Here is a 13,656-nt window from a genome sequence, read left to right on the forward strand (position 1 = left end):
AGTATTTTTCATACTTAATAAAGATTTATATAGGCGGTCAAAGATATGATTCTCTAGGTTCTTTCTAGGGAGTAAAGAATGGGCCAAAATATTTTACAGAATTGAGAAAGCTTAAGGTTGGCTTAGACAGATGAAAATAATTTTTCATAATGGATCATTTCTTCAGGCAAGGTATAAGGAACTAGCTAAAATACAGTGAGACAGGATGGCTTGGTCTAAGAGAGGTACCATTGTTTCATGGTCAGAAAAGAAACTTTCACTATTCATCACAATTCTTCCTTCCTCCTCTCTTCATCATCAGAGGTTTCTAAAGTAAGCCCTCTAGGGTCAGGAAAATCACATAAAGGAATAAAGTATCAGGTAGAGTCTGCAATAAATATAAGCCCAAACCTAATAAAATAAGGCAGACAATGCTTTAACCAAATGATGCCATAGGACATAGGGAGTGACCCCAACACTACCTAGTTCTTAATGTAACCTTGGACAAGTTGCTTAATGTCTCCATGTCTCTGAACTATAGGATGAAATTATGACTTAATTCACAGATTTGTTATGAGGAATAATTTCACTTACTGCATAAAGAAATAGGTACACAGTATATGCTCACTAAGTGTTATCTGTTGTCATAATATTATAAGTGTATACTTATAAATAAAGGGACACACCTTATTTTCAAAAAATGACTGGGATTAGAAATATTTTGAGGCATTTCTTTATCCCTCTTTTTTTTTTTTTGATGGGAAGAAAACAAAATTTATTGGGGGAAACAAAGCTTGAGGGAGGGAATACACCGACTAGGGGGCCCCAAATGGGTTACCCTATTTTCCTATATATTTAAATAAATATTACATATGTTCAAGGTGTACAACATGATGGTGTGAGATACATATAAATTGTGAAATGTATTACTACCCTCAATAATTAACATATCTTTTTCTGAAAGTTATCATTTTGTGTATGTGATGACAGTAACTGAGATCTACTCTCCTGGCAAAAAAAAATTCATATTGTATCACTTACTATAGCCATCATGCTTTGCATTAGATCTCCAGATTTATTCAACTTACATAACTACAACTTTGTACCCTTTGACTAACACCTCCCTATTTCCCCCTCCTCCCCGCACCAGAAACCACTCTTCTACTCTCTGCTTCTATGTATTAAACTTTGTATTCCACATATAAGTAAGCTCATGCAACTTTTTTCTTCTCTCATTCTTTTGTTTTAAACGTTGGCAGCAGATTCCATTTATTTTGAAACACCATTCAGGCCTTCCAAAATAATTCTATGAGAGATACTTAGAATGGGCCATCATGTTGCGGCTTTTGGTCTACCTTCTCTCTCACCCTCACATTGGCCTTTTCCCTTTACTCACTGCCCCTGTCATTGTGCCTTTCTGCTAGTCTTCCTTTGACCAGTGAGTGTTTTCTGAGGCAATCTAAGACCTTACATTCTGGTTTAGAAGGAAAAACATCAACGGCTGATTTTTGAGAGTGAGGAATTAGGACAGCTCAGCCCAACACAGATGATATAGGATCTTCTATAAAATTGAAAATAAAAAAGTCAGTGTGATGCCCAAGCTGGTTTGGAGAAGTTAACACATAGAGAAGTCTAGCAGTGGTAATATTTGGGAGGACTCTTATTGTAGGCTCTGAAAAGGGAGGTGCAAGGAACTTGTAGACTTTCTTCATATTTTTGTATTTCTAACTTATCACACAGCACTGCCCCTAGCATGGTGTCTTGGCCCTAGTTAGTATGTCACACAGACTGAAATAGACAGATAGGTGTATGTTTTGGGTGCAATGAGTTTCTAATCACAGCTGGGTAAACAGAGATGCAGTGGGTTAGCCCTAAGTAGTAACTGAAGACTATAATATATGAATGTTCTCTTCCTTAATCAAATGTGCAGCTTGGCCTGGGGGTCAAGAGGTCATTTGGGCAGGTATGGCCTCCAGTGGTATCCAGGCCTACCTATAACCTATAATTCAACAATCTCTGTAATCCAAGATAGAGCCTCTTTCTATTCGGAACTTGTTTCTAGTTTGTTTGTTTGTTTTTTACTTCTTTACCTCTCAGCTTTCCTAAGGAGATGCAACCATGTTGAGGAAGTATATCTGCAAATGTGGTTTGAACTCTGATCTCCAATCTCCAAGGGAAGTGGGCGGTAGAGGGTAAGGGTAGCTACTTCTGTTTCTTGGGTCCACAGTGGATGTCTGTGTGGGTGTTTTGTTTTGGAAAAAGCACAGTCTCTGCAGCAGCAGAACTGAGCCCCCATCCCAGCCTCACTACCTCAGTGGGCTTAAATAGGTTATTCCATCGCTTTGACCAGGCAGGTAGTAGGAGAGCCCAGAACACCTGGGTTCAAGTCACTAATTGGCTACTTCTTAGGTATACGGCTTCAATACATTTTCTTGTATTTTTCTGTGCCTCGGTTTCCTCCTCAGTAAGAAACATTAATCTACTTCTGAATATTAGTATGAGGATAAACTAAAATAGTTCATATGATGCACTTTATGTATATCCTAGCATATACTAAATAATAAACAAAATATTACTTATCACAAGCATGAATTACAAAACGTTCAATACATATAACTCAGAGGTTATTTAAATACCCTACAATGGCATCAGGCATTTTGAAAAATTTCGATACTAATTCCCATCCCCCTTTCTTTTTCCTCTGGTTTAAATCCCTCTATTTCTTAAAGTCTATTCTCTGTTCACAACTTCCTTAATCACCCTGTTTCCTGTTTAACTCCTGGTCAGATTCTTAGTGGACCTTTCATGCTTCAAAATCTTGGATGGTATATACTCCCAATAAAGTGATTTTTTTTAACTCCAAAATTGTTGTCAGCTGCCTTCGTCTGTGCCCAGTGACTTCAGAGGCTTCAACCCTTAAAGCTAAGCTCTGAACGTGGACCCTAGAACCTGGGAAGATGGTCTTCCTGGGAGCAAGGGAAAGTTCTGTTCCACAACATCTCAGGTCATTGCCAAAGTAAATATTGGACTTTGAGCGTGCCTCTACATTTAAACAGTAGTTGGTGTTATTTTCTAGAAACTCTCTGCTGCTTTGAGACCTCTGGTCATTAGGAAGCCTACATTCTGGCCCGAATTGTTGTCATTGGTTCAGAAACTATGTAGCTCTGGATGCTCATAGTAACCCCGTTAGATAGATACAACTACTATCCTTATTTCATAGCTAATGAGGCTGAGCTCAGAGGAGTTAAGGCATTGCCCCTTGTTGATGGTGAGTCTCATGTGATAGTAAAATGCTGCTGTGCTGTGCCTCCCTACCCTTTCCCATGCTCAGCCCTTAACTCACAATCTATCTCCCCTGAGACTCATGAGCTCCACCCAGAGCCACCAACCTGACCTGACCACCTATCTGAGCCTGCAGACCTATAGCTCTTCTGGGCCCTGATAGCTGGCAGCTACCCCCGCCCCTGCCCTCTCTGCAACTTCTGATAGACACATCTTACACACCAGCTCCCAAAGTCCCTATGGGTGCCTTGGGTTTGCTGAGTCAACATTTCCTGGGTCAAGCTATGAGAGACTCCTGCTCTCAAATCTACAATTACCAACTTATCCATTCCCACTTCCTTCATCTACAGCTCAATTTCCATGCTTTCCCAGCTCCATCCATCAAATGCTCCTCGGCAGTGCAGCAAGGGGCTATGAGCAGTGCATTCAGTGTCCGACTGGGTCCAGGCACTAGCATTGTCCCTTATATGTCTGACTTTAGGCAAAAGCCTCAGCTCCTCTGAGTTTAGTCCTGTCATCTAAATACAGGAATAATACTTGTATTTATCTTACAAAGTTAGTGTGAGAGATATGACACACGGTCTATAAAGAAGAATTGATTAGACTTTAAAATAAAATAAAAATTCTCAAGAAATAGTAGATTTTATCATCCATTAACCCTGTCCTTCTTCACCCACAACTCTCCTACTCACTCTTTATATTTTTATATGCTTTCATCCCTCCTATTCATTCTCTCTTCCTTATAGTGCTTCCCCTTAAAACTAGTGATGCCAGGTATAAGATGGGATTTGGAAATAGCCATTAAGAAGGGAGGTATTTCTTGAAGAGGCCATACTCACCGAATGGATCATCTCACACCTCAACAAGGTTCAGGGAGGAGGGAGAGGAAGGATTAAGGTCAGTGGATGGAGCCAAGGAAGGAACACCGGGAACTGGGCTCAGGGCCTCCTAGAATCAGAGAATAGGGTCTGGATGCTGGGAGGGTTTTCTCATGAGGAACTCCTTCAATGAAGAGGGTCACAGACTGTGGAAAACCAGTTTTTGGATGTAGGTGAGGCGATTCTGAGAGGACAGACAAGAGAGGTGCTCTGGAGGTTGGGGCAGGAGGCTTTCTGTCCCAGGAAGAAAACCTGCTCAGTGTAGACGCTTGTCTCTTCCCTCTTCATGTCAGATGGGCTCCCGAGGTTGGACCAGGCTGCACAAGGCCTTACATTTCCCTCCGCTGGAGCCCTGAATGTGGAGAGAGCATTGTGGTTTTCACTTCACTCAGAACTCTTTCTTGCTCTTCTTCCCCAGTACATCAGTTGATACTTTGATTAATCCAATCAATAAGTGTAGGGAAAGCCTTCTCTCCCATGTTCATATGTGTGTACATGATGGGGAACAGAGAATAACGTGTAATGCCATAGGTCTTCACAGAGCTATGTGAGTCTAGGAACTCAAGGTCAACCTTGCTTAGGGTAAAAACCCCTCTGAAACACCTGTGTCCTACTCATACAATCACGGTGATACACTTTCTTTCATGAGGACAATCCTATGGTTTTTCCACTGAGCCCTTGTCTTTGAGAGACAACTTGATTTTTACAAAGTTGTTACAGAAATAAAAATCCTTTTCTTCTGTGTCACATAGTATAACTCAAATCTCTGTTCCAGAAGACAGTCTTACCATATTAGAGCTTCATACGTTTGTTAAACCCAAACTGCATGCTTTATACCAAATGCTGCTGACAAAGCAGTGAAGCAGAGAGCCACAGTCCTTGTGTTCACAAAACCAACCATTCAAATGAAGGCAGTGACCAGAGCCACAGCCCCTTCTCCCTGACCATACCATAGAGAAATGAGTAAATGATATGGTATGCAAAATATTTACTACAGTGCCTGGCATAAGTCTGGTTAATTTTATTATTATTATAAATGAACTGATGTAAAGTGCAGCAAAAAATAACTTGTGAGTGTAGTGAAGATGATTGCCATTAAACACAATAAAATAGAAAATATTTCTAGCGTACGAAACATATACAAGTCACTACTTTAAACTCTTTGGATATATTAACTCACAGTTTTATGAGGATGTTTAAAACCCCATTTTACAGGTGAAAAACTGAGGCATACAACCAGTAAGAGGTGCTTAGTTGCCCTCCACTCGGGCAGTGTGGCTCCCGAGTCTGTGCTCTTAACCACTGCTGTTTACTTCTTATGACTTCCTGCAGCAAAAGGTTTGAGTCTCTGAAATGAATTAGTGGGGATGGCTGGGTGGGGAGGGTGTCAATTTCTTCCTAGTATGTGTGAGAATGGGAGAGAGAGGCAGCCTCGCTTCACACACCTAGTACCTACTGGGCCTGGCTGAAAAAGAGAATTTCATTGCTGGATAAAAGGACCTGGGGACATCTGCTAGTTCAGGGGTGTTGGGTTCAATGACATTCCCAGTTTAAGAGCTGAGGGAGCTGATGAAATTAACAGAAATTCCCTGTTGGGACAAGGTCCCTCGATTCCAGCCTATGTTTAGAGAAGAGGAAACTGAAGCTCAGAGAAGGGTAGGGATTTCCTCAGTATGACTTAATTTGTTACGGAAATGCCCAGACCAGAACTCAAAGCTCTTGACTTACTGTTCAGGTCACTTTCCCTGAGCCCCTTTGCCTCTAAATGCTCATTCTGAAAGAAGGAACAGAGGGCATCTGAAATACCGCAGGTCATTTTCATGCCACAGCCAAAGCTGGGCAGACTCCAGGTTATCTCTTTAAAAGTAAATATATCATTTAAATACACAAATAAGCAAACCCTGCTCAGGGTCTGGGAGGGAGAGGTTGCCCTCCTGGTTCCTGGCCCTGTAGATAGTGCTATCAGAGCCCTGCCAGGGCCCCTCCAATGCTGGGCCTTGGAGTGAGTCAGCCTCACACGGGCAGGACAGGCCATGTCATTCTGACCTGGAAACTGAGTGTGAGAGAAGAAAAAGGGCTCACGGTTACAACGTCAGGCTATGGCTATAATTTCTCCCTGAAAAAGGAACAACACTCAGAGTTCTATGTATACCCCGTGTTCCCTTTTGTGTGCACCTGAGCCCCAAAGAGCTCTCTGCTCTCAGAGTGAAGGCAAGGCCACTGCACTCTGTGCCGTCTCATCCAAACCCTGGTCTGGCTTCACACACCAGTCATGATCAATATCCCTCCTCCCAGGCCAACATGCTTGCATTTGCATAATAGTCAAGGAATCATTGAGAAAAGTACTCTTTTAATGTTTTCTATTTTTCTTGCTTTAATGGCTCAGTGAGAAAAAATGTGTTTTTTTTTTCTCATAAATTGACAATAGATTTAATTTAATAACAATGTTGTGTTTGTGTAAATTCTCAACAGTTTTTAATGGCTATGTCTGGGAAAGTTACTTTATGGTGAATAAAAAAGAAATCCATTATGAATGCAGAAAATAAAAGCTATCATCTCTAGGCCTCAGTTTTCTTATCAATAATATAAATATTATAAAAACTACCTATATTATTGTGATATGTATATATAGCACCTAGTTCTATGACTGACACATGGTAGAAAATCAGGGAAAGGCTTTAAAGAGTGTTTTAATGACTCGTTTATGACTCTATTTGATGGATAGTAGACAGTAAACAATACATAATTAATGTTCCAGAAATGTGACTAGGGTAGGGTTAAGATAGAGGTAAGAATTCAATATTTTATAACCAAAAACATCTTAAAACAAGAGCTTGAGTTTTTCCAACAGAATGGACTGGGGTCCTATGCTTCCTGTTTAGCTATCCTCGGATAGAAATCTCTTCAAAAATTAGTAGTCCCAAAAGGGCACTGTTTAAAGTAAATGTTGCCTCCAGAATGGCCATGTCCCCTTCCAAAAAAATACAGGCATTTTCTTCTTCTATTCCCTGAAGCCATCCGAGAGGTGACCTCTGCTTACCTTCAGGGTTAGAGAAGACTTAAGAAGCTTGAGTGTGCCCTTAGGGGTTGACATAATTTTCTTCTTTGTCTACCAAGTTCAATTCTCCTGTCTACCTCCAATGCCTGTGGCAGTCGGAGTGGGACTGGAAGTGTTGAGAAGCTGGGGATTCAGCTGAGGGAAAATAGGAGATATTAGTGTCCATTCCCTGTTAACAGGCTCTTAAATCATTTATGAAGCATGGGTTGTGGATTAGAAATTGTTTTTCAAATTTTTTGACTTCCTTTGACATCAGAATCTAACCTAGGCAAGTAGGATGAATTAAACAAGGCCAGGTATGTCAGATCTGGGACAGACACATGCCTGCTATCTTCCATTTATAGTTATGGAGTTGAATATTTGTCTTAAGTGCAGTACATTTGCTTATCTGTACTACAATTTATTTTGCTGGTTTGTTTTTTCCCCCTCTGCCAACAATACTTTTGGACCTAGTTGCTCAACAGTCATAACATTTTATAATGATGCCAGGAGGCTTGGGCAGGTTATCAGAGAAGCCATGGCTGTGAATGAAACAAGGGCCACGCTGAGAAGTCAGATATAGGGAGTGACCGGGGAGGATGTCTCATGAGGGAGCATTCGCAAGAAGAATAGAGAATAAACAAAGGAGGAGAATGATAAATATACTACAGACCCAAGTCCTGAGTGATTTCTATAAGGTTCATGAGTAAGAGAGATAGAAAGACAGGAGGGTCTAGCATTTAAAATTTGGATGTGGGAAATTTCTGGCTGAGGAAAATGTCTTTAGAAACAGGCATGGAAAGAATGGTCAAAATGTAATGTAAGTGGAGGCTAAGACTAACCAGGTGAAAATTACTGGGAAATTGCAGGAAAACCGTTAATATCTATGTATTAGAACTTCCATCTGAGAAATATTACTCAACACTTAAAGAGGAATGAACTATTGAAAAATTCAACAGTCTGGATGAATCTTAAAGGCATTATGCTGAGTGAAACTACTCTCAAAAAGTTACATACTATATGATTTTTGTTGTATAACACTCTTGAAAAGATAAACTACAGCGATAGAAAGCAGATCAGTGATTGCCCAAAGTTAAGAGTGGGATGGATATATGACTGTAAAAGGTAGTGTGGAGGAGTTGTTTTGGTGTGTTGGAACTGTTCTGCATCTTGAATAAGTCAATTTAATAGTATGCTAATTAAGAGGGAGAGAGAGAGAGAGAGAGAGAGAGAGAGAGAGAGAGAGAGAGAGAAGAGAGAGAGAGAAAGAACCAGGTCTAATACTCTTGTTTTACAGATGGAGAAACTGAAGACTGAGGTGAGTCCTGGAGAAGATCACATGGCCAGTGAGTGTTTCTGGAGCCATCCTTCCCCCCCACCCCCCACCCCACACACACGCATATACACACTTGCATGCAAAGCCATACCCATGTCCACCAACCACCCATGAAGGGGGGAAGGAGATAAGACCTAGAGAAAGGACTTCTTAGAGGCTTGGTTACATTTTAGTTAAATGTTTGGAAATGTGGAGGTAAACCTTTTTTTTTTTTTTTTTTTCCAGATTTCAGGTAAAAATAAAGAGAAACTTCACGATCTTCATTACCATTAAATTATTAAATGCCTAAAACGAACACCTCTCCTCCATAAGTCAGAATTGTTATATTATTGCCAAGCTCTGTGTCCTTAAACAGGATCTTTGAAAGCTGCATGCTGCTTAGATATTTTTGTCCCTTCTCAGGAACTGCTGAGTCGGCATAAACATGCAACAAATTGATCCATGTAAAGCTCTTGGACTAACCCCTGAACAGGATGCTTTCTCTGATTATGAAAAATTAACATCTTTCATGAATTAAATAAATCAACTCTAGCCACATCACACAAATAAAATTGTTTATTTGTATTTATTTATTTTGTTTACAGCTTTGGAGGTTTATAGAACGGCAGACAGTAATTCTTGGAAAGACCAGAAGCTGGTGAGGGAACATAATTACTGTCCTGGCTGCATTTGTACTATGATAGAGAGTACACTGCAAAGCATAGGCATGACTCCTGATTTGTGTCAGTACTGACTCAAGATGTTCTGTATGGGAGGCTCGTAGGTTTGGTGAACTGGGTAGCAGAGGTCAGAATGAGAACAGACTGAGACTTATCTGAAAGCTGCACTTATTTAGAAGGATTCTGTTTTTACTTAAATTCTCCTGTAAATATCCTTATATATGACTGGATTGGTAGATAAATATTGATCTATTAATTAAAAAAGATTTTTCAAAGGAAGTAATTATTCAAAAATGTTATGTGTTTTATTTAAAATTGAAATTTATACGTGTATATTTATTTTTAAAAATCATTATTTTCAATGTCCCATGTTTGTTTTGTCAATTTTTGACAATTTATACAGGCTATTTAAATATCAGTAGAGTGTAAAATTATATTATGGCATCCCTTGCTACCTTCCACATAAGTAAATTTGGGTTATTAACTCAATCCCATCACTTTTCCTTATTTACATTTAGGTTCCTCTATTCCTTTTACTGAATGGATGAGTTCTGTATCATACGTGATTTTATTTTTCAGCACCGTGCCTCTAAATTTGTACCACACATTTGTTACTGTAGGGCATCTTCCTGTAACAATCATGGGAGCAGTGTTGGAATCCTCTTCTCATGATTTCTTGGGAAATAAGTTAATGCATTTCATTTTTAATTTTTACCAAACTTTTTACATGTCTAAGTTTCAATGCCATCAAACCTTTTCCTTTTTACTTATTGCCATCCCTGCAGTGGTCCATAGAGATGCAGGTTCCCTCTGTGAAGTTCATGCTCTAAAATGGTGCTCATTGCAGACCACATGACAAAGGTAACTAGCAACCTATGTCCCTAAATGAAATGCACTTAATATGGCAACTTTAGAAAAATAAAATGGTATATAGAGAACAACAACCAAAATAACCATGAATAGAACCCTCAGGTCCAACTTTCCAAGAAGAATCACTAACCATTTGCACAATGACTGAATCCTTTAGAACAATTTTATTAGTTTTGAGCTGTCCTGTATCTATATACTAGCATCCCTCCTATTTTGAAGGAATTCATTACTTAGCACTTAGCTTTTTATTAATTCTGTCCCACCACAAAAGTTAAAAGATGAGAGTTTTTGCTCTCTCCAGACCCCAAATCCAGAGCACAGTCTTATCCAGACTCTGACATTTAGAGTCTATAACTTGGTTCAAGAATGCTAAAACAGTAAGTTGAAACCTGCAATTTGGTTCAAAAGTGATATTAAAAAATAAGGAATAAGCCCTAGCCAGTTTGCTCAATGGATAGAGTGTTGGCCTATGGACTGAAGGGTCCTGGGTTTGATTTCAGTCAAGGGCACATTCACAGGTTGTGGGCTCGATCCCCAGTAGGGGGCATGCAGGAGGCAGTGGATCAATGATTCTCTCTCATCATTGATGTTTCTATCTCTCTCTCCCTCTCCCTTACTCTCTGAATGATTTTTTTAAATAAATAAAAAATAAAGAATAAAATGTAAAGCCTAGAAGTTGTAACCATGGTGTCCTCAGCTCTAGGTTTTATACCTGTGGTAGAAAAAGCCATGTCTTATTTCTGCTAAAAAGAAATTGATGGAAACTTACTACTTGTTCCATGGGAAATGCTTTATTTCCTGACCTTTTGCAAATAATGTTGAATGTCACCCAATTATCCTGACAATAAGTGTCATTTATTAGTCTAAGAGAGTCAGAGTCTCTAACTTGAAAATTCTATTGCTTACAAATATTTCCAATAATACAGTAAATCTTATAAATGATATGTTTCACATTGGTTATTATCTGGATTTTCATTGCTAATGAAAATATATATTAGAATGTACACATAGTATATTGTATAGGTTATGATATATATTCTAATAAAACATTCTATAAATACTAGAAGCCAGGTGCACGGATTCATGCACATTGAAAGGAAATTAATTAGAAGAAATATTTTAGAGGCTCGGAAGGGACCATGGGAGATTGGCCAGCCAGGAGGTACTGCAGGAGGGTTCCAGGGTGTGTCTAGCCCAGCCTTGGGCAAACTACGGCCCGCAGGCCGCATCCGGCCCGTTTGAAATGAATAAAACTAAAAAAAAAAAAAGACTGTACCCTTTTATGTACTGATGTTTACTTTGAATTTATATTAGTTCACACAAACACTCCATCCATGCTTTTGTTCCGGCCCTCCGGTCCAGTTTAAGAACCCATTGTGGCCCTCGAGTCAAAAAGTTTGCCCACCCCTGGTCTAGCCCATCTCTTGCAGTCCTGATTGGCCAGACCCTAGCAGCAAGCTAACCTATGGGTCGGAATGCCTGCCCCCTGGTGGTCAGTGCATGCCATAGTGACTGGTCAAATGGTCGAACTTAGCATATTAGGCTTTTATTATATAGGTTATATTCTATTTTAATACATATATTCTAATACAGGCTTAATATTATATATATATATGTATATATATATAGATATATAGATATAGATATAGATATAGATATAGATATAGATATAGATATAGATATAGATATAGATATAGATATAGATATATATATTCAAGTAAACTTTTAGCTTTATGTAATAATTAAAATCTCATCAAACTCTGAAAAAAAAAAGAATATAAAACCCTTCCAATAATGGAAAAGGGCAAAAAATCCTACAGAGCTCAAGATTCTGAAATGAAGGCTCAAACCCTACTATGCCCAGAAAACAGACGAATGATGCTTCTCTGAATCTGCTTGGTCTTGACACTGTATATAATGGGGTTCATGAATGGAGGAAAGAGAAAGTAGACATAGCTCATAGTAACGTGGACCACATGTGGGGCATGTTTGCCAAACCTGTGGATGAAAGTCAGGCCAATCACAGTGATGTAAAAGACTAGGACACAACTAATATGGGAGACACAGGTGTTGAGGGCCTTAGCTCGCTCTTCTATAGAAGCAATGCCCAGAACTGTTTTAAGGATTAGGATATAAGAGAAGAGGATAATCATAGCATCTAGGAAGAAAGTCAAAGCAACCAGAATAACTGGGTATATACGATTAAATGTAATATCAGCACAGGCGAGTTTCATAACATCTTGGTGGAGGCAAAAGGCATGGGAAAGAACATGGGAACGGCAATATGGGAACCAATAGAGTGGCAGAATTGGGGGTACAATGGACACAAAACCCCTCATCAGTACCCCAAGTCCTATCTTCATCACCCGGGAATTGATGAGAATGGAGTTGTAACTCAGAGGATATCGGATAGCAATGAAACGATCATATGCCATAGCAAGCAAGACACCTGATTCTACAATGGCCAGGGAATGAATGAAATAGGATTGGGTAAAACAGGAATGCTGAGCAATTTCCCTCTGGTCCAACAACAGGACACTCAGGACTGTGGGCATTGTAGTTAGTGTCATCCCAAGGTCTGTACTTGCCAACATAGCCAGGAAGTAGTACATGGGCTCATGAAGATTGTGGTCACTCTGAATAAGGACAAGAAGTACGCCATTGCCAAAAAGAATGGAGAGGTAAATGATAAAGAAAGGGATAGAGATCCAGTGGTGAATTGCCTCTGAGCCCAGGAAGCCAGTCAGCAGGAAGGGAGCAGCACTGTTGTTGGACCACATGGTAGGTTTTACACGTGGAGAAGAGCTTTTTCAGGGGATCTGACCTTTAAATACTTAGCATAATTTTTTACTCTCCATCTTCTTGTAGCACATTGTCAGTTGATATTTCCCTTCCAAATGTACAAGATTTTGTGAATTATCTCACTCTTAATTATGTCTGTATTCACGAAAACTTTTCCTGGAAGAAGGAACAACAGTAATATTAATCACAGGAATGAATGTTAACAACTTACTCTTTAGCATCCAACATTTATTCTGTCATTCACATGATTTACATCTGTTTCTAGTCTCTACTTCTAGTCCCCAAAATAATTCCTTTGGCTCTATGTCACTGTCTTCAGTATCTTATTCCTTTTCTTATTATCTTTCCTACAGACAGTTGATGTATTTCTTTCCAATTTGAACCAATTTCTATTTTCTTTCTTGAAATCAATCAGATATTTGTTTCACTAAGGAAAAGAATTAATCAACCGAAATGAGTCCATCTCTAAAAATGTTTAAGAAATATTGTTATCGGTATGCCATCTCAAATGACTTGTGAGATTCCAGAGAAATCAGAACAAGTGGGCAGAGTTGATAAATTGATTTTAGAAGGGTGTGATTACTCAGTGGAATTGGGACTCAGGGTGTGAGACCTGCAGCACCAGAGGCAAAGTTTAAAACAGGAAAAGACAGAAGTTGAAAGCTCCTAAAACAAACAAACAAAAAAACCATTAAAATGAAGACAGACTCCTGAACAAAAGTCTCCTCAGATGCCAGAAACTTGAGATTTTAAGAAAAATGTATGATATCTGAAAGGCTAAAGCAATATCAGAATTTAATGATTGAATGCATA

At 39.3% G+C, this 13,656-nt stretch overlaps 1 protein-coding gene across 1 annotated transcript; it reads right to left on the reverse strand.

Moving 5' to 3' along the window:
- Positions 1-11,885: 11,885 nt before the first annotated feature.
- On the reverse strand, positions 11,886-12,821 carry LOC132242142 (olfactory receptor 51B4-like). Its single transcript, XM_059711059.1, has one exon. The coding sequence runs from the start codon at positions 12,819-12,821 to the stop codon at positions 11,886-11,888; it is 936 nt and encodes a 311-aa protein (XP_059567042.1).
- Between the last annotated feature and the right edge of the window lie 835 nt (positions 12,822-13,656).

This window comes from Myotis daubentonii, chromosome 9 (assembly GCF_963259705.1).
Source record: "Myotis daubentonii chromosome 9, mMyoDau2.1, whole genome shotgun sequence".
Classification (NCBI taxonomy): Eukaryota; Metazoa; Chordata; class Mammalia; order Chiroptera; family Vespertilionidae; genus Myotis; species Myotis daubentonii.